The sequence below is a fragment of the Amblyomma maculatum genome, chromosome 9 (assembly GCF_055883805.1).
Source record: "Amblyomma maculatum isolate TAMU_Amacu chromosome 9, ASM5588380v1, whole genome shotgun sequence".
Lineage (NCBI taxonomy): Eukaryota > Metazoa > Arthropoda > Arachnida > Ixodida > Ixodidae > Amblyomma > Amblyomma maculatum.
This window is the reverse complement of record NC_139352.1, coordinates 115,255,937-115,283,521: the sequence shown is the minus strand read 5'-3', so window position 1 is coordinate 115,283,521 and position 27,585 is coordinate 115,255,937. Positions and strand designations below refer to the sequence as shown.

The following is a 27,585-nucleotide window of genomic DNA, read 5'->3' as shown; positions in this document are numbered from 1 at the left end:
CATGCGACGCGAACACCCATCCACACTGGGTAGGGTTTGCCACTATGACGCTAGGTGGCGACTCTGCTCGATCTCGAGGCCAATACGGCGCGTCACCTGACGAACACTTGCACTCCTCCAATTTGAGCTCTTTGAGCTAGCTCGTTCCAAAGAACGATATAGGTCACTAGAAGAAAAGACAAACATACTACTACAGGATGTTCCACGTCTGCTGTTATGGATGAGGGTGGTGTTTGCTTATGCTTAGGGCTAACATTAACTTGCCATATATATATATATATATATATAGCTCGGTAGGTTGAGCACTTCAGTAAAACACGTTGTTGGGCTAGTTAGTGCATTGCATTTCTTTCTGTGTCGATTTTTCCTGTGTGCGTCTTCTTTGCCGGTTAATCTTACTTCATAGGTTGAGCACCATCCATAGGTAGCAGAGGTCGTAAGTTCGGATATCGCTGCCTGCATATGTTTCTCTTCTACTTTCTAATCATATCTTGAGGTAAGATTGATTAGACTCATCATCATCATCTGCCTGATTATACCCACTGCAGGGCGAAGGCCTCTCCCATATTTCTCCACTTAACCCGGTTCTGTGCTAGCTGCATCCACTTGACCCCTGCGAACTTCTTAATCTCATCCGCCCACCTAACTTTCTGCCGCCCCCTGCTACGCTTTCCTTCCCTTGGAATCCAGTTTGTTACCCTCAGCGACCATCGGTTATCCTCTCTTCGCACTACATGTCCTGCCCATGTCCATTTCTTCTTCCTAATTTCTACTAGAATGTCGGTAACTTGAATTATTTCTCTGACCCACTCTGCACGCTTTCTATCTCTTAATTACACTACTTATTTAATTACGCTACTAATTTCCTATTGCTGAAAACCACAACAAAAATTACAGGGAACACACAAGCTCCACCTTTAAAGGTATAAAGCCCGACATATAAACCACAAGGCATATAAAGCGCCGCTTTAACCAAACAGTATAAACTTGCCTGGGTAGCCTAGGAATAGCATGAGAAGCATTGACTTGGCATCCGAGAGCACCGGAAGTTTGATTTTGATACCCCCTCCCCACCTTAAAGGAGCAAATTGCCAACTCTTACTAATTATCTGGCATTATGTGGTTAATTCGCACAAACCACCAAAGAATAAGTGCCCGGTCATGCCACCTGCCTGTGCCATGCCCAGGATATTTCGCTCATGACTCCGATGGCAGATTTTCTAAGTAACAGGACCTTTAACGCTGTCTTGTTAAAATTTCTCTACTTTGTCTTGGCACCGGTGACTGTATGGCTGTATGGCAGTTGTGTGTCGTCTGTCTATCTTAACGAACTCACAGATGTCACGTGTACATTTCCTGGCCAATCTGTCACACGTGATCCAACCCTGTTAACCTTGGAATAGACATTGGAGAAAGTGAGGCGGATGCCTCAGACGATGCACGATAATTTGTGCTGCAGTAGCATACAAATTCAATATACAGCACTTTCTAACATATGCACTATACTGACATGGGCCGTGGTACACAGCAGCTGTAAACGAAATCAGTTTTTATTACCTGTTGTTGTCAAAAAAAGCTGCAGGCAGCAGCATTCTTCAGCTTATAAATTGACCTGATGGTTGGCTTTCCATTTCCTTCCTCTCATGGAGGACTATTGTGTTGCTGTTACTGCAGACTGGTTGTATCCGACTGCGATGTGAGCAAAGGTTACAGGACCCTACTCCAAGTTCCATACGGTGGCACACTGCAGGGGATGCCGCATGACGATGCACTTGTGGTGTTGAGATTACTGCACTGCACAAGTCTCGACACCATGGAGTGCGTCGTCAAGTGGCACCTCCGATCAGTGGGACAAAGATACGAACTTTGAGGGTGGATCACCAGAGGGAGGGGAAAGGGTGACTAATACTCACAATAGTACATCACTATCTATTCATGATAAATTAACAGAATGTTGTTACCTGCCCACAGAACGGAGAGGGGACGTGTTGATCATAACAGACTTGTGGGAGTTGCGGGATTCTATCCCCAAACAGTGTCACCGTCTGCCTACCAGTTATTCAGTGGGCACAAGGTTTTATCTGCCTGTTTACTTGAGTTTTGTGGGGTGCAGTGCTTTCGAAAATTGGCCATTGACCCAGCATCATGATGACGAAACTTCTTTTACATGGAACTCTTTATCGAACCTTAATCACCCTTGAACCTTAAAGTCGGTCATCATCATTTGCCTGAGGACATTGACAGTTGATTTTATCGGGAAAGATGTGACTATGTTTTCTTTCTTCATTTCGGCCGCCTGGTGCCACCAGATGGAGCCAGCTCGGACACAATCCTATGGGCCCGCCGAACACAGCCGTGTTTCCTCTCCTTGCTATTTTTGCTCCATGCTCCCAGCCCTATAATGACTGTGCACATACATGTATGATTGTGTTGTGATACTCTTGAGCAGTTGGTCGAGGCAACACCGTAATCCCCTCGTAAATATCGGCAGCGTTGTATCATTTTGTTTCATTGCCATGTATACATCGTTACAACTGCCGAAATTTAATCGCTTCATGCAATAAGCTATTGGTTTTGACTATAGTTGAGCTTCCTTTTCTGATTGATTGTGCGTTAATGCCTTTATTTACAGGACTTAGGCTGGCAGAAGTATCCCAAATACCCCGCGACGTCCTGGCGAGGGCCTACGAAGTGTCTGAACAGATATCGGCCAACCTCGGAGAGGATGAAATCGTATGGACTGCTTGACTTCATTCTTGTAAACGGATGCTGCCTTGTACGTCTGCACTGTACATGTCTATAATATATATATATGTCACATTTATCCTTGAAATGTGCTGCCCTGTGTAGGGTGCATGAAAACCTGCCTTCTAAGTAGAAAAACTGATGTAATACGCATGAACATGGACTCTGCAAATGCGATCTTCCCTGAGGCGCGGATGGCACATGGCAGATGTTTACTTGCAGCTGCCGTTCGCGTCTGTCTCCAAATGAACTGCACACCCACGGTACAGTTATGATCTAGAACACTAGTACAGTCTAGCGGTCTTCTTTCATCATAGCGGGGGAGAGGGCAGGCGCTGGTATGCGCAGAGTGGTCGTATTGTGATGTGCCCCCATGTGAACCACAGGCCTGGCCCAATAGTATGGCTGGGGGGACGTTGGCGGCGAAAGGATTGGCTGCAGTGTCATACAGCATCGGAGGTTTGAAAAAAACTGCGGGGATAGAGGGGATCTGGCTGCATCAAAGAAGTTCAAGTCCCGAACCGGGGTCAGCGGAAGGATAGTGAAATGGCTCCTTCGAGCCGTTTGGGGCTTTTTTCCGACAGCCAACGGCACTCTGCCTGCAGTTACATAGGAGCATTGGACCTGTTTCGGCCTTGACAGGGAGAACCCGCAATCCCGCTTCCGTGATGAAGACGTCGCCACCCTGGCCTACGGCCTCCCTGAAGCCCAGGGCCTGAGCCACCGCCCGTGATCATGACAGAGCACCGACACTGCCAGGATGGTGGTAGTGGTCTACCTCCTCAAGGCAACCACTTTCCTAGAATAAATTATTTTACCTGAACGGCTAGTTGTGGATGTTGATCTGTTCCTTCCTTACTCCAGCACGAACCCGAGTTTGGCAACTTAAACGGTTGAAATTTGTGACCCCCGATTAAGGATGTCACAAGTGGTGCAGCAGTGGGATTCTGCTGAGGTTTGGTACAAGCCCGTGTACCCTCGTGCTAGAGAACGAATCAGTCAACATGCTGCCACAATAGTCACCTGACTTTCAGATTGGAGCATTGGGGGCCAATGCAATGATGCTAGGAAGAATTATTCCGCCATTCATCGGGGACGTACAGGTCCGAATATCCTCCAATTTGTAGAGCAAGTCGGCGCAATGGGAGGATGGTAGGCAAAACAGCTTACTGGTATGGCACGGTGAAAAATGGTCGGTGCTGCTCAGGCATTTGCTTGGAGGGACAAGGACGTCGCTAACGCCGCCGCTTAGCATTCAAAGAGCTAGTACTTAAACGCTTCGACATGGAGCCGGCAAGTGTCGAGTTGTAAAGTTCTGAACGCCCGACAGGGGACATGCGAGGATGCGCGTGCTTTCCGACTCGTTTGCGGATGCTGGGCACGGACACGCTGGGAAGTAATGCTGCAGAGGACGCAACAAAGAAAGCAGCAAGGAGGGAAATCCTAGAAGGACAGCTCCTGTCGCGTTATCTCAATGGCCTGCCTGATTCGGTCCGGCGTTTCGCCTTTCCACGCAACCCGAAGACTTCGAAGAAGCCATGGAAGTAGCCGCAAAAGAGGAGCAGATGGAAAAGGTCACGCGTTTCCGAGGCATGGCTGTTAGACAGGTCGAAGCAGACGAAGTCAACGAACTGAAAACGCGACTCGAACGTTTTGAAAAATTGCTAGAAGAGAATTTAAAGATCGTCAAAGAATGTGCGCAAGATCAGCCGAACAACAGGTCGCAGCGCTCCGATTACGCTGGGCATTGTTACTCGTGCGGGAAGTCAAGTCACTTCGCTCGCACGTGTAACTTTCGACAGGCGCCTCCCAGAAGCTCGCGTGCAGAGGGTGGCCCGCCCGACCGTACTCCAGCTGAAGAACAGATGTATCTAAGGAATGTGGAAAATTTGAGGTGGCCTCCATCGAGAATTGCTGCGATAGGAGGCTTTCAATAGCTGCGCTGAGTTTATGCGTAGAGAGAAGTCCTATTATAGAAGGCGAAATGGCAGGCGTGAAGGTGCAGTGCATGGTGGACACAGGGTCCAGGATGAGCCTTTTCAGGCTGAACATTTTAACATGGATCTAGAAAGAGTGGGAGCAGGCGTTCAAAAAGCACGAGAGTAGTATAACACTGGTAGGCATCCCCGGAAGCCCGTTGTGCACTCGGGGCAACTTCGATTCCACTGGTGCTTGGAAAACGTGAACTCAAGGCAGGATTCTTTGTGTGCCAGGATGACCTAATGCTACCGGTTGACTGCCTGATTGGCCAGTATATTCTACAGCAAAATAGAGAAGACCTAACGCTTACGCAGGGTATATACTATACTATATACTATACTATATACTATACTATATATACAAGTATGGCTGATGACTGCATTTCGATAGTCAACCGCGGCCAAAAAGAGCACGGCATATATGGTTCATATTTATTTATTTCTTTGTTTGTTTATTTATTTATTTATTTGTACCCTCAGGGCTTACAAGAAGCGTTATAGAGGGGAGGGGCTTTTACACATCATTGTATATATGAAATACAAACAAAGTGAAGAACCTAATTGCATTGGCAAAATAGAGACAAATGAGTAAAATGGCAACTGAACAAAATAGATAAACAAAAGCAGATAGCTTACAGTACGGAAAAGAAAAGGAAGTAAAGAACAAAACCTAACAAAAAAAAACTTTTCATATAGGAATAAACTCGCTTTCTAAAATATTTGTTAGTGGTTTACGAAAGCGATTGATGTCGGTGATAGTAACTAAAGACGCAGGCAGGTGGTTCCACTCGTGACAGGTCCTTGGCAGGAATGAATATGAGTAGGTGACTGTGCACTGCGAAGGTACGTGAACTTTGAAATGATGATCCACACGTGGGGAGATATAGGACGCTGGTGTAATGAACCGTGACTAAAGTATCTGGTTATGATAGTAGATTTTGTGAAAGAAGGAAAGACGTGATAGTTTTCTATGGGAAGAAAGAAGGGGAAGGTTAACTGCAATCTTCCTATTAGTAACACTAGCAGTACGATTATAATTGTTAAGAATAAAATGGACAGAACGATTTTGTATGCTTTCAAGGATTTTTATTAGAGTGGCATATCCTGGGTCCCATATTGAACATGCATATTCGAGGATAGGCCTGACATTTGTGATGTAGAGTTGTTTTTTTAGAGGTGCTGGGGCTAGGGAAAAGTTACGTTTGAGGCAGTACTTATCCATGGGGGCGTTAATCAGAGGCAATAGTCCCCGCAATGACTGAATGTGTTTTGTGGTGTAAACCTCTACGAGATTCGCCGATCGAGGGCACTAACGTAGTAGAGGTAATCCGTCTCTAAATAAATGGCCTCGTGGGCGCGCCGATGTGGTTCAAAACGCGGAAGAACGCCAGTTTTCCCGTCAGAATTGCAAACTTAACACTGCAGGGTATTTCTCTCGGTAAGAACAAAGTTATTGGCGCTCTGGTCGACGCAGAGGCCTCAGAACCAGTTCGTGAAGTGGGCGCGGCTGCCAGCACGGTTAGCACCGAGAACTTAATTGCTTGCGATTTTCAACCTGCTTCATGTGAACGGGGAGCACAAGTCTCGCATTGAGACTTTGATCGCAACGAATCAGGCGGTATTTGTTCGTTATTCCATGACATTAGGGAGAACTCTTTTAAACAACAACAACATGAATTTTAATTATCCAAACTGCACTCACTACGGATACTGTTCGGAGAGCGGCGTCTCCATAAAACTATACACCGCACAGCTCCGAAACGTTGAGTGTCTCTTGAAGGGAACACGCGCACGAGCGTCTCTCTCTCGCGCCACCCACCGACTCAACACACGCGCACACAGCCGTACCCCGCGGTGAAGAATGGGCGATTCCAGTTCATGTACGTCCATCCCCCGTTGTCAGTGGGATGGCCCAAATGTCGTGCCGTGAAGACTACAGTAGCGGAGGCGGCACCCGGAATATTCAACATCCTCCCCGCCGAATGAGCGCTAGCTCATTAATTTCTGTCTTCCAACGGGTACAAAAGTACAACCTGGTAAACCAATCATTCAGGATCGCGTTCTTCCATCTCGCCCAGTAAACTCCTCCGTGATGCGACCATTTCTGCGCCTGTTGGATTTCGAATGCACAGAGCAGGCCCTCAAGTCCATCCTTTTTTGATCACAGTTGCGAACAAAGCGTCGCATCCAAGCTGTGACTCGCTGTAGGCGATTCAGATTGCTGAAGCGCTTAATTTCTATCACCGGAAGAGATGCTTGTGCTGTGATTGTTATTGGGCTCAGCAGACCGAGGTGATCGAAGATTCTCGCTGTGGCCTGGAGCACGAAGCGTTTAGTGTTGCTGTTGACAGTAAGAAGCTCCAGCGCCGTTTTCAGGGAATACTTCAGCTCGTCGTTTCCTCTGTCCCTCTCGAGCCCCAATACTATTGCTATGGCTGAAGTCGTCGTCGCAGTGTCAGCGCAGGCATTTCCAACGCCGTTAGCATCGAACCGTTGTTTTAGGAGTTCGTTGTTGGAACTCCACTTTCGCAGTTTCATTCCTGCTGAGCTCATTATTTGCTGTGCCTCCTCATTAAATTTCGACGCCTCTTCCGTGTAGCTGACTCCGGTTATCAAATCGTCGACGTACCGGCAGCTGCCTAAGATTTGTGCGGAGTGAGAGAGGTCCTCAAAGACGTTAGCCAGGTGATGTCGTATGGTGGCAGCCAACATAAAGGGACTACTTGTGGCGCTAAAAGGCACTCTTGTCATGCGCCAGACCTCTGTATCACCCTCTGATGAACCCTCACATGACGCAGATGAATCACAGAGTAATCGCAGTGCGTCGCTGTCCTCACTTTTGACGCCAATCTGAAGGGAGGCCTTTTCGATGTCGGCGGTCAATGCAATTTTGTGGCATCGCAAATTCAGCCTAAGCCGCAGCAGGTCGGGTTTTAGGTTCGGGCCGGTGGTGAGGGCATCGTTAAGTGACAAGCAGCCTTGTGCTTTCGAAGATGCATCGAACACTATGCGAACTTTGGTGGTAGAGCTCTCTGAACAGAAAACAGCACGATGAGACATATAATACACTCGAGACGAGGTGCTGTCGATTTCGTCGGCTGGAACCTTTTCAGCAAAACCTTTATATAGGTAGTCACGGATGGCTGCATCATAGACCATTAGTCTGCTCTTGCTGAGTCTCAGACGCGGCTTCAACCAGGCCAGGCGTTCTCTTGCTACAACTTCGTTGTCGGCTAGCCCTTGGTCAAGTGCCTTCCACGGGAAGCTCGCCTCGTATTGCCCATCGGTCAAAGTCAGAGAAAGAGTAAAGTCTTCTCTCACCTGCTGTTCCTCGCTTCCAAGTAGGCAGCTGCTTGAGGAGATACCGAGGCTCTCCAGCTCCCAGAACGCTCGAAGTTCGTCTGACAGGTTGGCGTTCTTGTCACAGACGCTGGTGCGCAGAACGGCAATGGTAGAACACGACACACCTGAAGCAGAAAGTGGTATCGGTCCTTGCAAGGTCCAGCCAAAGACAGTCTTGAGCGCAACCATGGCCCCTTGCACTTTCCGTACTTTTGCGTGCACAAAAGTCCAATAATAATCAGAGCCTATTAGAATTTCTATGCCTTGTGTGAAGAGGCGAGTTGGTGAGATGGTGACGTCCGCTAATTTCAAATCAGCCACCTGACTCATCTCAACAGCGTTTTCTGGAAGCAGCAGTTGGTCGGAGCAGATTTCTTCAATTTCGAGGGCTTCGATGCTGTGCTCCTTGCGGTCGTACTGGCTTCGTAGCCGGAGCTTCACTCGGCGTCGTTTTTTCTTTATAACGTTGGTCGAGCCGCCGAAAGGATAAATGGTCACTTCCTCTTCACCGATGACCTCAAGATCCAGTATTCGCGAGAGCTTCTCTGTTATAAACGATCGTTGACTGCCTCCGTCAAACAGACAACGAGCGAGGCGTTTTCTTTTCGGTCCGTCGACCCACACCTGCGCAGTCTGCAGCAGCACGGCGTTTTTATTGCTGTTGCTAAGAGACGCTGTTGAGTGCAACCCAGTAGCGGTCTCGCCCTCGGCGTTCGGTTCCGGTGGATCACAAAGCGAGGTGATGTGTCGTCGGCCACACTTCGCGCAACGTAGTGTCCAATTCTTACATCCTTTTGTCATGTGCCCCTTCTTCGCGCATCGGTAACACCTCCCTTCCTTTCGCAGTTTTCTTTTCTTCTCATCAATTGATATCGGAGCATTGCAATCTGCAACCTCATGCCTCTCTGAAGCGCAGAAAGGGCATCTTTCCTTGCTCAATTTGGCACCCACCTGGAGGCTGGCCGCTGAGCCTTTGCCGTAGACGCTGTTGGGACGCCGTTCACTGGCGCGTTCAGGTCGCGTTCGCTGAGGAGCGTTCGTGCTTTCTCCGTGCGCCTTTTCCCTGCTCTCCACTTCCAGGCGAACTGATTGCAGAATGGCTTGGAGACTCGAACTGTCGAGCACGTCCTTGTCTGCACTGTGGGCCTTATGGTACTCAACAGTCCATTCGGCCGGCAATACCCGAAACAAAGCCGCGCACAGCATCGCACCATAGCTGTCCGATTTGACACCTAAAGTTTCAAGTCCTGCGATGTTTCGCTGAACATGATCGTGGAGGCGTCGCAGCGCGTTCACGTCACTGAGAGCTCTAACCTGGGGAAGGTTTAACAGCTGCGTAAGGTGTTCTTGCACGAGCACATCCTGACGCCCGAAACGCTCTTGGAGTGTCTTTACAGCGTAGTCGTAATTCTTCTCCGTCGCTTGGACGCCGGTCAAAGCTGCCGCCGCCTTTCCTGTCAACGCTGTCCGCAGGTACAAGAACTTTTCTATGCTGGTCAAGCCGTTATTCTCGTGAACTGCTTGCCGGAATTGTTGCCAGAACGGTTGCCAGTCGAGCTTGTTGCCGCTGAATTTCTGAAGCTCCAGCTTAGGCAACCTCAGTTGTCCCGAACGGGCAGCAGGTAATCTGGACGCGGTTTCTTCTGCATTCAATGTGCTTGTTGCACCGTTAGAATTCGTTTCACCGCAACGCCGAAGCTTTGTCCGCATTCGTGTCATCAGAGCTTGGCACTGACGAACGCCTTTATATTCTTCCGCAAGGCCTTCGTCACGCACATGCGGCTCAATCAGGGCATCTAACTGTTTCAAATCTCTCGAAACAATGTCCAACTCATCTGATATTTCCGCGAGGAGGTCTCGTTGCTGGGGGCCGAAGTCATCCGCCGTCGTTAGTCGCTCAAGCTCCTCGTTGAGTCGGTTCAGTTCGGCTCGCGTAACTTCTCTCTTCGTTTGGAGACGCTCCATCGCTGTCGTCCGTAACAGTTGGAACGCTGGTTTCAAGTTGTCGTTGTTTTTCGCGAATATCCCGGGTTTCGGCACCAGAAAATATGTTCGTTATTCCATGACATTAGGGAGAACTCTTTTAAACAACAACAACATGAATTTTAATTATCCAAACTGCACTCACTACGGATACTGTTCGGAGAGCGGCGTCTCCATAAAACTATACACCGCACAGCTCCGAAACGTTGAGTGTCTCTTGAAGGGAACACGCGCACGAGCGTCTCTCTCTCGCGCCACCCACCGACTCAACACACGCGCACACAGCCGTACCCCGCGGTGAAGAATGGGCGATTCCAGTTCATGTACGTCCATCCCCCGTTGTCAGTGGGATGGCCCAAATGTCGTGCCGTGAAGACTACAGTAGCGGAGGCGGCACCCGGAATATTCAACAGTATTCTCTGCGCACAAAACTGATCTGGGACATGGTCAGGATATTAAGCACAAGATATACAGTCAAAACTCGATTTAACGAAACCCGATTTAACGAAGGTATCCTAATTCCCCCTCAGACGCCCATGGGGTTCAATGCCTTGACTAACCGGAAATAACGAAACCGATTCCGTGATCTGTCCCGATGTAACGAACCTTTTTTCGAGAAATAAAGGTGAAAAAGTGTTAATTTTTGGTCTATTTTGTAGACAGCACCCCAAAATTTATTGATTGCGAGTCAGTGGTAACAGCGCGGAGCATCTTCATCCCGTCGCTTTTTTCAAACTGCGCGGCGCAAAACGAGTTTTAATTTTGAGTCGAGCTCACGAGATGGCGCTAGCAGTAAAAAAGTTTCGTGCCACATTTCATAGATGGTGCTGTTGCAGTTCGCGGTTTTTTGTGTGTGTGTGTGTTTGTGTGTTGTGCTCTGTGTTCGCTCTTGTGCGGATTTCCCCGTGCCTTTGAACGCACGCCTTTGTCAAGCTCAGCTTGTTAGGCCTCCATCAGTCTAGCCATGCTATCGTTAACCGATACGACCGCGATAAGCTGGTACAGTTTATGCGGATGCAAAATGCATTATGTTCAATGGGTGCTCAGTCGGGGACTTGACTTTACTACTTTTAAAACGAAAGTACTGTTTAAGCGGGTACGTTTTATCGAGGTTTGACTGTAATCGAATGTACTGAATTATGTGCCCAAGAAATGCCTCATTCAATTTAACGAAGTTCTCGATTTAACGAAATAATTCACGGCTCCCCTCAACTTCGTTAAATCGAGTTTTAACTGTACACCGGCGATGCCGCACCTGTCTACAGTAGACCGTACCGGATCCCTTTCGCTGAGAAGAAATGGAAACCCAGGTCGGCGTAAATGCTGGCGTCATAAAACATTCAACCTCTCTCTGGGGAGCGCCAGCCTTACTAGTAGAGAACCCCGACTGCAGTTACCGGTTTGTGGTAGACTATTGAGATCTGGATAAAGCAACGCGAGTAAACCCTTACCCCCTGCCCAATATCCATGAAACCCTGTCCCAGCTCGGAGAAGCCGAGTACTTTACCATTGTAGACATAGCTAGTGGGTATTGGCAGATACCCACTAGCTAGGCAGATAGAAAGCGTACAGAGTGGGTCAGAGAAATAACTCAAGTTACCGACATTCTAGTAGAAATTAAGAAGAAATGGACATGGGCAGGACATGTAGTGCGAAGAGAGGATAACCGATGGTCGCTGAGGGTAACAAACTGGATTCCAAGGGAAGGAAAGCGTAGCAGGAGGTGGCAGAAAGTTAGGTGGGCGGATGAGATTAAGAAGTTCGCAGGGGTCAAGTGGATGCAGCTAGCACAAAACTGGGTTAAGTGGAGAAATGTGGGAGAGGCCTTCGCCCTGCAGTGGGTATAATCAGGCTGATGATGATGATGATGATTGGCAGATAGTGATGGACGCCAAAGACGGAAAAAAATGGCATTTAGCATGCCTTCGGGCCGCTACGAGTGGAACAGGATGCCAGTAGAACTTGTGAACAGCGCGGTAGTGTGACAAAGGACAGCCGATGTGATACTGGCTGGGCTTTTCAAGAAGCTTTGTCACATGTACCTTGACGACATCATTATTCACAGCGAGTCTTTCAAGGAGCATTTGCAGGATATCGAAGGAGTGTTCATGAGAGTAAGGGGAGCCGGCTTTAAACTAAAACCAGCGAAGTGTCAATTTCTGAAGTCAGAGGTGAAATACCTAGGACTTATTTTCTCCGCTAGCAGCATGCGCCTTGACCCTGAAAAAGTAAAGTGCGTAGTGGAATTCTCAACCTCAACGAGTAAAACCGAAGTCCGCCAATTCCTGGGTTTGGTCACCTACTATCGGCGCCACATCCCTGATTTTGCAGAGATAGCTAAACCGATGACGAAGCTAACAAGAAAAGCACCTTTTGAATGGACGCCAGAGGCTGAAGAGGCTTTCAAAACGCTGAATAGAAAGTTAATTGAAGCCCCCCATTACATTTTCCAGACTTTACTAAACCGTTCACCCTAGAGACCGATGCCTCGAAACACGCAGCAGGAGCGATACTTTCCCAGATTCATGACGGTGTAGAGTACCTGGTCGTTTGCACGAGTAGGCAATTGAATGCAGCCGAGAAAAACTACGGTGCAACAGAACAAGAATGTCCAGCAGTAGTGTGGGCTATGCACCATTTTTATCTGTACGGACGTCATTTCAAGATTGTGACAGACTGCCAACCTTTGAAATAACTCATGAATGTGAGCAGGATTTTTTGACGGGTTAGTTGGTACATGATCTTGATTTTTATAGCGCTGAAGAAACACCACAGGAAGAAAGACACAAAAGGACAGAAGCGCTATAAAAATCAAGATGAATGTGAGAGATCTCAGTTCGAGGGTACCCCGTTGGAACCTACTCCTGCAGAAATATGATTTTTGGTCATCCATCGAGCCCGGAAAACGAACCAAAATGTAGATGCCCTCAGCCGCGCACTGGTAGCTGGCGTGTCCGATCTATTTCCCTCACTCGATGGAGCTATCTTGCAGAATTAAGAGGAAGGACTGTTTCCTCGCTAAGAAAATGGAAGAATGTAGCAGTTTGCCAGGACGTGCTTGCGATCGCTACCACACCGAGTAGAACGGCACCCTTAGGTTTAGGAACAAGAAAAGCTCATCAATGGGTCGCGTAGTTGGTCATACCACTGGCGATGAGGGGAGAGATTTTGAGATTGCACCACGGGTTACCTTCGGCAGGGCACCTTGGTGTCCAGAAAACATGGGCTCGAGTAGCAAGGAACTATTTCTGGCATGGGATGAAGGGAGACGTAGCTCGCTACTGCCAGCAGGGCAAATCATGCGCGCTCCCTAGAGTTCCCAAAGGCAGGCCAGCGGCGCAGTTGCAGATCTTTCTAGATGTTCATGAGCCGTTTGAGCTACCGCGATGGATATTGTCAGGCCACTTCCGCACACAACCTCTGGGAAACGATACATACTAGTTTTAGTGGATCATCTGACCCGATATGCCGAAACATTTGCTTTAGAAGATCAAGCAACCAAGACGATTGCGAGAGGGTTCACTGAGGATTGGTATAACGACATGGCGCACATAAGCAGCTGCTAACCGATCAGGGAGCTAGCTTCACGGGGCGGCTTATGAGAGACATGTATGATCTCCTCAGGGTCAAGAAACTCTAGACAACCGCTTATCTAGAGTGAAGTGGTGCGGTAGAGAGGCTGAACCTGACTCCAATGCATGTTGACAATGACCAGTGCGACTGAGACCTTTGGCTGTCTTACGTGACTTCCGTCTACGACTCTACCGTCCACGAGGGAAGAGGAATGAGTCCGTTTTCCCTTTTGTACGGCAGGGATCCAGCGATCCGAAGCGTAGCATTTGAGGAACCAAACGGCCTTTATGGCGCGCTGGAAGATTACAGCGAAGCAGAGATTAAGGTGCGCCCACGCAACAGCATCGAAGGTGTTACGAAGCACGGCAGAAGCGCGTAAGAGACGGCAGGTGGTTGTCATTTGGGATGCAGGCATCCAAGTAGGTGACCAAGTTTCTTCGTCGTTCAGTCGTGTTCAACTCTTCGTGACCCTATGGACCATGTCACGCCACGCTTTCCGGTCTTTCACTATCTTCCTGACATCACATAACTTCATCTGCAGCGCCTCAAGGATGCCATCTAACCATCGCGTTCGCTGCCTACCCCTCCTCCGGTGACCCTCAAGCTTTCCCAACATCAAATCTTTCTCCAGCGACTACTCTCTTCTCATCAGATGACCAAAGTAGCTGAGCTTTAACTTTAGGATTTGACGCTCCAATGAGCAGTCAGGGTTTATGGTCGACAATATCGACTGATTTGATCTTCTGGCAGTCCAAGGAACTCTCAAGAGTCTCCGCCAGCGCAACAATTCAAGCGCGTCAATTCTTCGGCGGTGTCGTGACGCTGGGACTAAGTTGACCCGGCCTTCACTTGGTAGCGTGCAGAGACTCCGGGTTCATGAAGGATTGAATCTTCGAAGTTGGTAAAATATATACAAGCAGGTTTAATGGCACTTTGAAAAAACTTATTTACATGATTATTTACACGAAAAAGAAGGGTACATCAGCAAAAAGGCAAGCGTTAAGAATTCATAGCGAGAAGCGACTGGATGAGCCGTTTACCCAGGGCTCAGAGCGACATTTCGTGCTCTGCAGCGTCCTTAAAACCCCCTATGTCCAGCCCCTCTCTGAAGATGCTGACCAACCAAATCCAGGGCACGCCCCTCAGATATCGGCATCCAATCGAACACATCACTGCACTGATGGTCTGAAGCACTGACTGGCCCGGCATTGTTTCGTTGGGCCTGGTCACTTGTTGGCGGGAAAAGCTTGGGAACGGCGAGGAGGTACATTTCTATTCTTCAGCCAAGAATCGATAGGCTGGTTCCGGCAAGTGGATTTACTTCTCAGAAACCCAAGTGCACGTGCGCGCCACATGATGCTCCCAGCATTGTCCCTTTTCGACAATTGCAAATCTTTCCTGCATTCCCGGGAAATCATCTAATGGCCGTATGCGTCATGCTCCTTTCTTGTCCTGCAAGTCAGCGGACATGTCACTCTGTCGTCTCCTTTAGATAGTAGGCATTCCTCACTGGACGATAGCGCTTCTCGACTGGAAGGGTGAACAAAAGAAAGAAAGCACTTCCGGCTATTTCCCGCAGGGGGACATTTCTTTGTGTTTTTCTAGACGTTCTCTTGACAGGGTCAATTTGGCATTTGCAGGGTGTCCACAAAGCAAAACAGGCTTACAAAACAGGATTCCTGGAAACAGGCTCACTTAGAGCCATTGTACCAACACCACATATCCACAGCACTTATCCATGCCCACAGGCGAACAACAGAGCGCGCAAGTGCGGATGATGCACGGTCGTAACAGCGGTCAGCCTTCTTCACAATCCAACTCTCGCATCCATACATCACAACTGGAAAGACCATAGCACGAGTTGACCAAGTTTATCTTCAAATAACTGTCACACCGCGTGGCCTTTCGAGGAAGCTATATATGAAATGGACGGGTCCTTTCAAGGTCGCCAAGCAACTTTCTAACGTCACGGTTCGGCTTCGCTACACAAGAACACAAAAAGAAAAACTTGTGCATATAAATCCACTTTGCCTGGCCAATCACGGTGATATCACTGACGCGTTGCAACACACCCGTCTGTCATCGCCGCCGCCAGCACCAGGTGCATCGACAACGTCCGCAGACTCGGCCCTCAGTGCAGAGATCCCGCCAGAGGCTTTACTCGATCCCCTAATTCCGGGACAGGCAGCTATCACTGTGTTACATACGCCGAGCCACAGCTATGCCTTGCGAAGCCGCCGACGTCATCGACCCTCCCTAAGCTTATCGGCTTGGCTGACTGGCCGGAAAGTACTTTGCGACACCTCTGGGTTTGTTTATAAAATTTGTACTTCATACTTATTGCTCCAGTTCCCAGGTTTCGGCAGTGCTTACATGCCCCGGACATTCGGCACACAGCAGGTGATTGTCATCGTGATATCGATAATTACCTAAATGCAATGATTGATGTTTTATTCGCTGCAATTGGCATGCATGTTTACACTTAAACTTAGTAATAGAGGAATTCGATCATTATGCTTTGTAGAAATTTAATAATGCGCCTTTGTCCCGCGAATGGTGTTTCCTGGTCGCTAGCTTAAATCCTCCGTTGAAGTGGTTTTGTCTTTAGGAACGCGACGGTTGGCACAAGTGACTGAAGTGTGTGAAGTCGAAATCCGAACACACTCTAAAACAGACTCCAAATATGCGGTGACTGCGTCTGACGATGGGTTTTGTGCCAATGCTGTTCAACAGTGTAGAGTGTTAGGTTTAGTGTCGCTTTTGTCCAGGATTTTTTCGCTGGAAAATTCTCTGAAAGAGAAGGGATTGTGACGACTCTTCGTCGCCACCTGGAAGCAGCGCTACAAAAAGCCGGACCTCGTTTAGACGCCACGTCGGTACCAGACTGCCTAGTTCTGAGAATTACACAACACAGGTGGCAACGATTGAAAGTTCTGGAGAAACGCCTCATTTTCCAGCATCGCCAACAACGTGAAGATGCCAAAAGGCGTAATCGAGAGCGGGCCAACAACTAAGTAGGGATAGGCAGTTCGACTGCACGTCTTTGGGCCTGCGACCTTGAGACAGGAGTCCCCACGTGAACTACAGGCGACATAGGAGCCTTGGACTTGTTTCGGCCTTGTCGGAGAGAGCCCGATTCCTCTTCCATGATGACGACGTCGCCACCCCGGCATGCAGCTTTCCTGAAGCCCAGGACCCGAGCTACTGCCTGTGATCACGACAGAGCACCGACACTACCAGGATGGTGAACAAACCGTCTATCTCCTCAAGACCACCACTTTCATAGAATAAATGCTTTTAACTAAATGGCCAGTTGTAGATGTTGGTCTGTTCCATCTTCATCCCAGCACGAACCCGAACCTGAGTTTGGCAACTTAACAGGTTGCAATTCGCGAGCCCCGATAAGGGACGTCACATTGTGAAGAAAGGGTGTTTCTGTCGCGCGCGCCATGAAGAGCTGAGAGTAGCGTGACTTGGTTACAGTGACTAGGTTGCGCATGTGTCAAGCTTCGTCGCCCTTTTATGCTGGAGCAGAGGCGAGCACCGCGTCACGGGTGGGATGAGGTCATGTGGTACGCAGACCACATTGGCGCGTACACTCTGAAGACTTGCAGCACTCGACGGACGCTTACAACGGTCTCTCCCGATAAGCTGCAGCGCACCTTCTTTTTAAAAAAGCCAGGAAACAGGTGGCACTTGAACCGTCCAATCCAGGAGCATCAATTGGCTATGGCCAAAAGGTCTAATAGCGATCCCGCTAGTCTCCCGTTTTGAGTTGGCCACGACGAGAGTGGGAAAGGGGGCGCTACGGAGTCTGGCAAAAAGTGTCCAGACTGGTCAGACGGCGAGGCTTCTCAGTGCGCCGATGCGATGCGGAGAATCACCTGGGCCTGTAAAGGGGCATCAGGCACTCACCGAACCCCCTTGGCTCCAATCATCGACCCCTCTAGAAGCTGCGCAGACCGCGCAGCTAGAAGCCCGCTCATAACACGCCTCAGTAATCAGGTCTTTAGAAACAAGCGAGCTTCATGAAACACCCAGTAGCAGACTTTTGCAAGACATTTGCTTTTAAGTTTCTGCAGTCTTCAAATACCTGAGGAAAAAGACACTTTTTGGTTGCAGTATATATCACAGTGGTTGAAGTGTTTAGGTGCTGCTTCAGTTTGTTCGAATTTTGTGTTGAACTCGCTTTATCGAGCAGAATACACTGCTTTCATTTCCTCAAAATTAACTTTAATTTCGAATAGTTATACTTTTTTTCTCACTGGATTTTGAGACACGTGAGCGCCTTGCCCTCACGCCGCGGATGACTCGAAGCGGGAAACTAGCACGCTTGCTACTAGACCTTTTGACCGCTGCCAGCTGATGCCTCCGGATTGGACTGTTCAAGTATCGATAGTTACCTGGCTATAAATGAAGGCACGCTGCCGCTGGTCAGGAGAGGCTGTCTTGTCTGTCGAGTGCTGCACGTCTTCATAATGTGCACAGCAATGAATCATGCTATTCTATTATTGAATTTATACTAGTAGTGCTTAAATATGCTGTGCTGTCTATCAAAAACGAAAGCAAATTTTTACTAGTTGTATAGTTAAACACCACTACGGCGACAGTAATTTTAAAGCGTGCAAAGGCAACGTGCCGTGCCTAACATCGTGAGTAGATGCTTACATAAATCATTAATTTGAAGCTAGAGGAGTAACACACTCATCGTGCTAGAAATACCAGTCAAACAGTTTTTGGCATCTTGTAACCACTACAGACAGTACATAGCCTTCCGTTGAAATATTTCCAGGGCCCGCTGTATGAAGACAACGCCTTGCGGAAGCTGGAGCGAGCAGAAATCAAACTCGCCGGCACACTCATGGTGCTGGTGAAGCACTCCAAGCTGGAAGGTGAAGAACTGCGGTTGCGTCTTCTCGAGGAACAGCAGAAAGCCCGGGAATTGATGGATTTCCGCAGGGAATTGCAGTCTGCCCACTTGGGCACTGAGTGATGAGCAAACGATATCCGTCTTAAGACTGTAACTGGAGTTTTTTGTTATGGCCCATGGGCAAACTTGTTTATTCTGTGTTAAAATGGGGCAATGCGAAGTGTTGGATGTTATCACCTAGCTTATTTCTTATTTATCAGCATAATTAACTTGCTCTCTTTGTTCATATATTGTTCGGGAAACTGCTTCTGTCTCATTGGATATTTGAGTAAATGCTGTCTTGGTATCTGAAATTTGTTTGCTTACCGATTTTTCGTTCTATTAGGTTAGTCAGGTTTGTTTTGCACCGTTCGCCTTCGGACTCCTTGAGATTTGTTTTTTTTCCTGAACTAATAAATGCTGCATAAATTATCTTCGTATACATGGCATCATTTGGAAACATGTACGGCCGACATCCTCATGGCATGGCCGACTTCGGAGTCACAAGACCCTTATGTGCCTTCTCTTCGTTTAAATCGTACTCACCATACGATGTAATCGTGCGACTCCTAGTGCGCGGGCAAATCAATTTTATAGTTGTGTTACCGTAGTTGAAGCAAGTTCTGCGTTCGACACAGCGTTTCAAAGGAGTACTTGGTGAATGTGAACATCACAGTGCGAAGATTTATCCATCGAATGTAACGCTCTATTGGCATTGCGATTAAAGGGAACTTAACAGGAAACGATATCTGTGGCCATATTCTAATGCGGCAGATTTGTGGAAATGCTCATTGTGAGTATTCCAGCAAAATTTAAATGCTCAGCATGGACCTTATCATTTAAAATAAATTTTAAAATATTGCTTCTCGTATTCTATATGTGCGGCACGTCACCGCACTTTCTTAGCCGCCCGTTCTCGTTTATGTGAATTGGCCCGGGCTACCTAGGATGAATAAAAGTTCTCTCTCTCTCTGGCTCAACCTCACCTCTAATTTGCCAACAGCAGGAGCGAAACGGTGCGCCTTGAGTCAGGGTGCACCCTGACATATGGCGAGAGAGAAGTTTTATTTGTCCAACAGAGGGACTATCCCATGCTTCGGGAGTTGAACCCGAAGGTGGGACAGTCGCCTTAGTTGCAGGCCAAGTTTTCCACCCAAGTTTCCTCTGGCCTTCTTTGTTGTGTAGCTAGTGTTGCCTCAATTTTTTCGTATAATGCATTGTGCATTCCCAGCATCATTAGCCTTTCCATGGAGGTACTTGACGGCAGGTGTAGTGCTCTTATAATGCATTTTCTGATCATACCATTGTTTTCTGCCTTGAGGACTAAGCATGACATGGCCGAAAGAGCATATTGGCGAGCTAGTTGGTGCACATGATAGAGGTTAATAAAAACAGCGCGAAAACTAAGACGATATCGCGCTACACAGGCGCTGACTAGCAACTGATATTTACGAACAAAAGGAATTTATAGGCACAAAAAAGAGTCTGGCTGCTATCAGTCTGATACAAGGTTGAGATTCCTTAACGCAGAATAGGCGTGTACGGCAAAAGTTTAAAACTGTCAGCAAAATGTTTCTTGTCTCTTTTTTTAAAAAAAAAAAACTGGCACATCACTGTCGGCGTCAAAAGTGACGAAAATGATGGAAATGAACTGAGAAATTCAGTAAAGCTGTTTCCTGGGCTAGTTGGTAGACTGCACATTTTTGGCGAAGCCTGAACGCAAAAATGGAAGGCAGGGACGTCTGTGTCACACAAATAGGTGACACAGACGACGAATTGGGACACACATAGATGTAATAGGTGCAAAATTTGGACGTAGACTGGTACCTATCGCTAATACATTAAATGTGACGTAGGTTCACTGAAAAAAACCATATTCAAGTGACGCCATTGCACTGTTTTCAGACGTAAGAGACGCTGCTGGTCAGCTCGTTTCGGATCCTGCACCAGCGTTCTAACGCACGGACAGTGCGACAGCTCACAGTAGCCAAAATGATGTTTAATGGCAATATTCAACCACCAAAATTTTCGAAGGCTGCAGTCGACGGCGCGGCAATGGTAGGCGGACGGCGCTGTTGTCGGTCGCCGTAGCCGAGAGCGGAGTGGTCGGCGGCGGAGCAGTGAGGCAGTGTAGCACTCTCGTTTTTTACCAGAAAAGACAAATGTTCGTGCAACAGTACCATGCATGCCTGTGCAAGTGCGGAGCCTTCGGCAACGGCGCCACCCGCGAGCGCGCCGGGCGACGAACTGCGCTGCTCTCTTGCTGCTCTCTGCCTGCCCTACTCGTCGCTAAGCATATTCGGTTTCGGCGGACGACGCTCGGAACGGGTCAGCGACTCAACTCGTCTTCCGTCACCACTTTACAATAGGAAGTCTATCTCATAATAAAATAAGCTCGATAAAACGTGTGCGGCTATCCTCAATCGGCCTAATTGTTTTCTCCACAAATAGCGTCGACCACTGTTCCGGGCCGCTTGCAGCATTGCTCAGCGGACCGGGGTCACACCGGCGCTTCGTGGTGATTTTACGCGCGTCCTGCGATGTAAGCAATTGTCGATTTCAGTTCACTGTTGCCAAAACAATACTCGATGACCATTTTCATTCGCTAAAATATATGTGAATTTTCTCTAAACGATCACCAGATTCGCACACATGAAGCGGCGCTCAAAACTGCAAATGAAGCGAGTATATAGTTTGAATCAGTGCGATTCAAACTATATACTTGCGAACATTTGCGCGCGCTGCTTTTTAGTTTTTCCCAGCCGCTCGCACAGATAAAGGAATTTGGGTAATATAGCTAAGCGAGCGGTCGCAATCGGTACTGCTACGAAAAACAAGTTGACAGAGAACGAGTTGGCGACACCTGTAGCACGGCCGCTCGGTGGAGGCGCACTGGGTGCGCTTCCATCGAGCGGCCGTGCCTGTACGCAGGCGACAACGGCATGTTTCTGAATATATTGCGCTGCCGCGGCGTGACAGGATCACCAAAACGAAGCAAACATGTTTACGCATGCAGTTGACTCTAGTGAACTAGCTACAGTTGACCAACTCTTTCCGCAGTGTGGCTGCGCCACGAGAGCATATGGCAGAGTCACACTGCAAACAGTGCAGAGTGCAGACGACGCGCCTGCTCCTTGACCTCACGAGTTTTTGGCCCACGTGACATTTCAATGTTATGTGCTCTGTTTCTTGATGTCATGTAAAAACCTGGACCCCTGGACTACGAACTGATAATAAATTATTTAATGCGATTTCGGGCTTCTAACACCGTGCTCTGTGCTTACAGAATCGCTACGCACTATTTACAAACAGCGCAAAAAACAGAGCACAAAAATTTGGTGTCCCTACCCCTTTAAGATAGCCCGAAAAAAGAAGAGGAACCACAGCGCGCGACGTGCTTGCTTTGTTCGTATGCGCGAGACATCATTCTCGGCTGTCAGTAGGCTTGAAATGACTTGTCCTGACATGTACAGCAGAGTCCTTTCCCCCACTGTTTACACCGTAATAGGTCCTGAAGTGCGTAGGCTGGGAATAGTAGCGCTCCTCCTGGAGTGCTTCTTAACGCCGTGTCACGCCGACTACTTCTTAGCCCGGAGACCGACGTCCCAGTTGTCCCTCTACCCGGTGAGAACGGAAGCGCAGAACTGGGTGGTGGGAAGCATGGTGCGGCTGCCGTATGTGATACGGACCTCGGATGACGCCACCGTGACGTGTACTCGCGACGGCCAGGCGGTGAACCGATTCCGGGTTCGAGTCCCCCGTCGTCCGAACTCTGTACGCACCTTCGAACACGCCCTGGTCATTCCAAATGCAAATCCGGAGCATGCCGGCGAGTACTCTTGTAGGGCGCGCTCTGTGCGCGGAGAGAGTGGCGTGGTGTCTTGGCAGGTGACACCCATCACCCACAGCACATGCGGCTGGGCCAACTCGTGCAGGGAGACGCGGGACTCTTCCTGCGATGTCTGCCAATGTCCGCCCCAGCGCGAGTTCTATGCCAAGAACAGGCTCTACGACTGCTACAGCAGGCGGAGTGCGGGGGTAAGTCTGAGGCTGAAGGACACTCCGGGGGCGTCGTTCATCATCTTCAATAGCCGCCGCCAGGCGATCATCTTCTATGAGCTGATGACTTTCGGAGACACGCAGGTGACGTGGACTGTTAACGGCCGTCTGGTGCACTCGCACACCACGCTTTACGACAGCAAAGAGACATACGTGACCTTCTGGGAACGCATTCTCTTCCACGTTCCGAACGAGACCGACTATGACCGATACCTTAACGGATTCCTGATGGCCCAGGTGCGAGGCACTCGAAAGTCTGCCTCCCTAGCCCTGAGAGTCAAGATGAACAGAATTAGACAAGGAATGAGTTGTGGCAACGACAGCGACTGCAGACCGCTAGGCGGAACGTGCAAGATGTTCTCGATGCGGATGAGTTGCAAGTGTGAGGTGGGCGAAGCAACGAGATGGACGGGAAGCCCGACGGAGGGTCATTGCAGTAAAGTGTGCAAGAATGAGCAGGACTGCAGCTATTTGGGTGAAGCGTACTGCAGCCAGTCTCCAGAGACGCGAAACTACTGCGTTTGCAGGCAGGGCTTCTACCTGGATGGCGGCCGGTGTCTGCGCGGGGAGTGTTTTCTGTCCGACGAATGCCAGGCGCTCTACGGACCATCCGAGTGCGTCAGAGGCCACTGCGAGTGCTACGCGGGCCACGTGTACCGCGATGGCAGATGCGCGCCATTGGTGTGCCTAAGCAATCGTGACTGCGAGGACGGCGGTCGCGGGTTGCGCTGTCTGGGCGACCGCTGCATTTGTCATCACGAATTCGACGTCACACATGACAGCGTCTGCGAAAAGAGCGACGTAGGCCAATGCCACGGTGGAGGCTTGTGTCGCGTCGACCATTCCGAGTGTCAGCGGGATCAGCTGTGCTTCTGTACGAGTGGCTTCCGCGCCGTCAATCTGCCAACCGGCCGCGCCTGCCTGAATGTGTCGTGCTGGACGAACGACGACTGTCGGGGCATCACGCTGGCTACGTGCAGCAATGGCATGTGCACATGCCACGACAACGAACCGCCACGCGGCAGGGCCTGCTACGGCTCTGCAGCGCTCACATCCTCGGAGCTGCTGACGCCTGTCAGGCTGGCGACCACGGCCCTCGTACTGACATTCGTGGTGATCGCTCTGCTGTGCGTCACCTTGTCGTTCATGAAGTCCAAGGAGGACTACGTGTCCACCACCATGGAGGACGAGCAGCCGGCGGAGGACGAAGGCGCCCTGATGGCGGCCAAGCGCGCACTGGACGCGGTCCAGAGACAGGACAAGGTGGCCGTGGCAGATGTGGGGGACGAGCACTTCTGGCGCGTTCTCATCCGCTCTTTTTTTCCCAGGGTGGCTGAAAGCATGTTCGGCCCACTGGGTGAGGAAGGAAACATTTCGTTCGGGAACACGCCCGTGTCTGAGAACACGATTGACATTTGACGAATCGCAGCCCATAAGATATATTGTTGGACTTTGTATACTTTTGTTGGATTTTGTATGAACAAAATATAGCCAATTGAAAAAATCTCTACAGATGAATGTACGCATCTGGCTTATTAGATTGTATCTGACATGCTTCCTCAGTTTCGTTGCGCACAGTACATTCCTAAACACACCCTCTGCATGGTCATAGAATACTGAGCATGGGTGGCTGAAATTTCGCACATTCAGCTTGCCATATTTAGTGTTATTATTTTTTTATTCCGAAAACCAGTCAGTGCCTGTTACGTGCTCATAGGCCGAGAGGAGAACAGGCACGCGCATTGTTGTTGTGGCTGTAGGAAGGAGAAGAAAATGCACGGGCCTGCTACTGGCTCTGTAGCTGAGCCACCTCCGCTGCCTCTGATTTCTTTATAGGAAGGGAAAGGCACGGTAACTGTCTGACTTGTTTTTCTGTGGACACCTCAACCGCGCCGAAAGGGCAGGGAGGAAGGTGGGAGTGAGAGTGGAAAGAGAGAAAGAGGAGCCGTAGTGGAGGGCTACGGAGTAATTTGTAAAGCAAGCTGCTGTGTCTGTATATATATTTCATATGCCTTCTCCCACATCGTCACCCATCATGACCTTCTTTCTTCTCTCCTTCCCCTTCCCCAGTGCAGAGTAGCAGGCCAGATTTGAATTATTCGGGCCAACCTCTCTGCCTTTTCCTTTCAATAAATCCATCTATCTATCTATCGACCACCTGGGGATCTTTAACGTGCGCTGACAACGCACAGCACACAGACGCCTCTTCGTTTCGCCTCCATCGAAACGCAGCCGCCGAGGTCGGGTTCGAACCCGGGTACTCTGGCACAGTAGTCGGGCGTCTTACCACTGCACCACCCCGGCGGGGCCCTGATTTATTTATAGGAAGGGAAAGGCGCGGTAACTGTCTCACTTGTTTTTCTGCGGACACCGCAACCGCACCGTAAGGAAGGGAGGAAGATGGGAGTGAAAGTGGAAAAAGAGAAAGAGGACCCGTAGTGGAGGGCTACGGAGCAATTTCGACCACCTGGGGATCTTTAGCGTGCGCTAACAACGCACAGCACACGGACGCCTCTTCGTTTCGCCTCCATCGAAACGCAGTCGCCGAAGTCGGGTTCGAACCCGGGTACTCCGGCACAGTAGTCGGGCGTCTTACCACTGCACCACCCCGACGGGGCCCTCTGCTGCCTCGTGCGGACAGAAAATGCACGGGCCTGCTACTGGCTCTGTAGCTGAGCCACCTCCGCTGCCTCTGATTTCTTTATAGGAAGGGAAAGGCACGGTAACTGTCTCACTTGTTTTTCTGTGGACACCTCAACCGCGCCGTAAGGGAAGGGAGGAAGGTGGGAGTGAAAGTGGAAAGAGAGAAAGAGGAGCTGTAGTGGAGGGCTACGGAGTAATTTCGACCACCCGGGGATCTTTAGCGTGCGCTGACAACGCACAGCACACGGACGCCTCTTCGTTTCGCCTCCATCGAAACGCAGCCGCCGAGGTCGGGTTCGAGCCCGGGTACTCCGGCACAGTAGTCGGGCGTCTTACCACTGCACCACCCCGGCGGGGCCCTGATTTATTTATAGGAAGGGAAAGGCGCGGTAACTGTCTCACTTGTTTTTCTGCGGACACCGCAACCGCACTGTAAGGAAGGGAGGAAGATGGGAGTGAAAGTGGAAAGAGAGAAAGAGGACCCGTAGTGGAGGGCTACGGAACAATTTCGACCACCTGGGGATCTTTAACGTGCGCTGACATCGCACAGCACACGACGCCTCTTCGTTTCGTCTCCATCGAAACGCAGCAGCCGAGGTCGGGTTCGAACCCGGGTGCTCCGGCACAGTAGTCGGGTGTCTTACCACTGCACCACCCCGGCGGCGCCCTCTGCTGCCTCGTGCGGACAGAAGAGAAAAGTAGCCCTCTGCTGCCTCGTGCGGACAGAAGAAAGTAGAGAAGAAAGAAAAAGAAGAGGGAGAGAAAGACACGCGCCGCATCAGACGTCGTCCACCACCTAAGCGGTGGCGGGTGCAATGACGGCCTACACCAGATAAAAATTCGGTGGCTGGATGGCCCCCGCTGCAAGCGGCGTTTGCCTACCGTCCCAGCCCCGTAGGGCCAGGAACAGAGGCCGTTATATAGTAATGACATCTTTGGCAACCGGCTCAAAAATATTTTCACTGGACACTAATGGTGTGCACAATAAGCTTGGTTGGTTGGTTCATAGGAAGGGAAAGGCGCAGTATCTGTCACACTTGCTCTGTGGACACCTGAACCGCGCCGTAAGGGAAGGGATGAAGGTGGGAGTGAAAGTGGATAGAAAGGGGGGCCGTAGTGGAGGGCTACGGAGTAATTTCGACCACCTGGGGATCTTTAAAGTGAAAGTGGATAGAGAGAAAGGGGGGCCGTAGTGGAGGGCTACGGAGTAATTTCGACCACCTGGGGATCTTTAACGTGCGCTGACATCGCACAGCACACGGACGCCACTTCGTTTCGCCTCCATCGAAACGCTATGGGCTCCTGAGACCCGGCTATGGGAATTTGTCCAATATATTGGACACTAAGTAATCAGACAGTACTCCTATGCCAAGGCATTCATCCTCATAAAACTCTGCAGTCCAATATATTGGACACCTGCTAGCGCCATCTATGCGACATAGATGTTCGAACTCCCGCCAAACTTTTCAAAAAGGTATCATTCAGAGGCGCGACGTTTTATGGCACCTGTCGGCGAAGTACTCTTTCTCGTATTTCTACCTACTTTCAGAGCATATCTTTGATCTTATATTAAAGGTAATACAACAGCAAATGCGCAGAATAAATTTACACTGTTCAAGCGCTTGCTTTTATTCATGCGTCCTTTGATTTCGAGTGTCCACTGTGTTGGACGCTGGGACTCAACCCGGTCATTTTGACCGCGCTTTTGCCATGGCCTTGTTATGAATAGCCATAGCCTTCTTTTAGTAGCAGGCGAGTATTGTTGGTATTTAGCGGCTTGCGGACGAAATCGCCTCTCTTTGTTGTGTAGCAGACCGGCCTCGCGTGTCTGATGAGAGAGCTGACGCAATTTGTAATTTATAATTTTCATTAAAAATTAAATTTTATAAATTATAGAATCCGTGTTTGAGCAGAGCTCCTGGTGCTCGCGCTATTGTTCGATCCTCCGTCTTTCAGTGAGCTTTCCTCAACGTTTTTAGATATTGGCTTTCCTGGGCCTTCCAGGGCTTCTGGGCGGCCTCGGAGCCTCCCGTTTTCATCTCCAGGAGTTCCGGCGGCCTCCACGGGCGGACCGCAAGGTCCGCTAGCGGTTTTTGGCCGCCTTTTCAACCTGCGGACTTTGCCGGCGGCACAGCAACATCATCGCCACGGTTGTGTCAGCCCTGCAGCGGGCTGCCAGCGGGTCCTGTTCCACCAGGTAGGCGCTACCTTATCGGAACCGCGGACGCGACCGCTCGTCGGGGGCGGCCTCTGCGGGTCGCTCCCCGTTTTTCGGCCGCTTCCTGCGGTCCGCGGACTTTGACTCTGCGAGCCTCGCCTACCACTAGCGAGGCCTAGCACCGGCCGTGCCCT

At 49.7% G+C, this 27,585-nt stretch overlaps 1 protein-coding gene across 1 annotated transcript in view; it reads left to right on the top strand.

Moving 5' to 3' along the window:
* Positions 1–19,280, top strand: part of LOC146180199 (mutS protein homolog 4-like) — a 59,236-nt gene extending 39,956 nt beyond the window's left edge. Inside the window, exons 10-11 of the mRNA XM_084579433.1 lie at positions 2,633–2,733; positions 18,415–19,280. Of these exons, the coding sequence (XP_084435559.1) occupies positions 2,633–2,733; positions 18,415–18,615 (302 nt within the window). The 3' untranslated portion in view covers positions 18,616–19,280. The remainder of the gene's footprint in view (positions 1–2,632; positions 2,734–18,414) is intronic.
* The last annotated feature ends 8,305 nt before the right edge of the window (positions 19,281–27,585 follow it).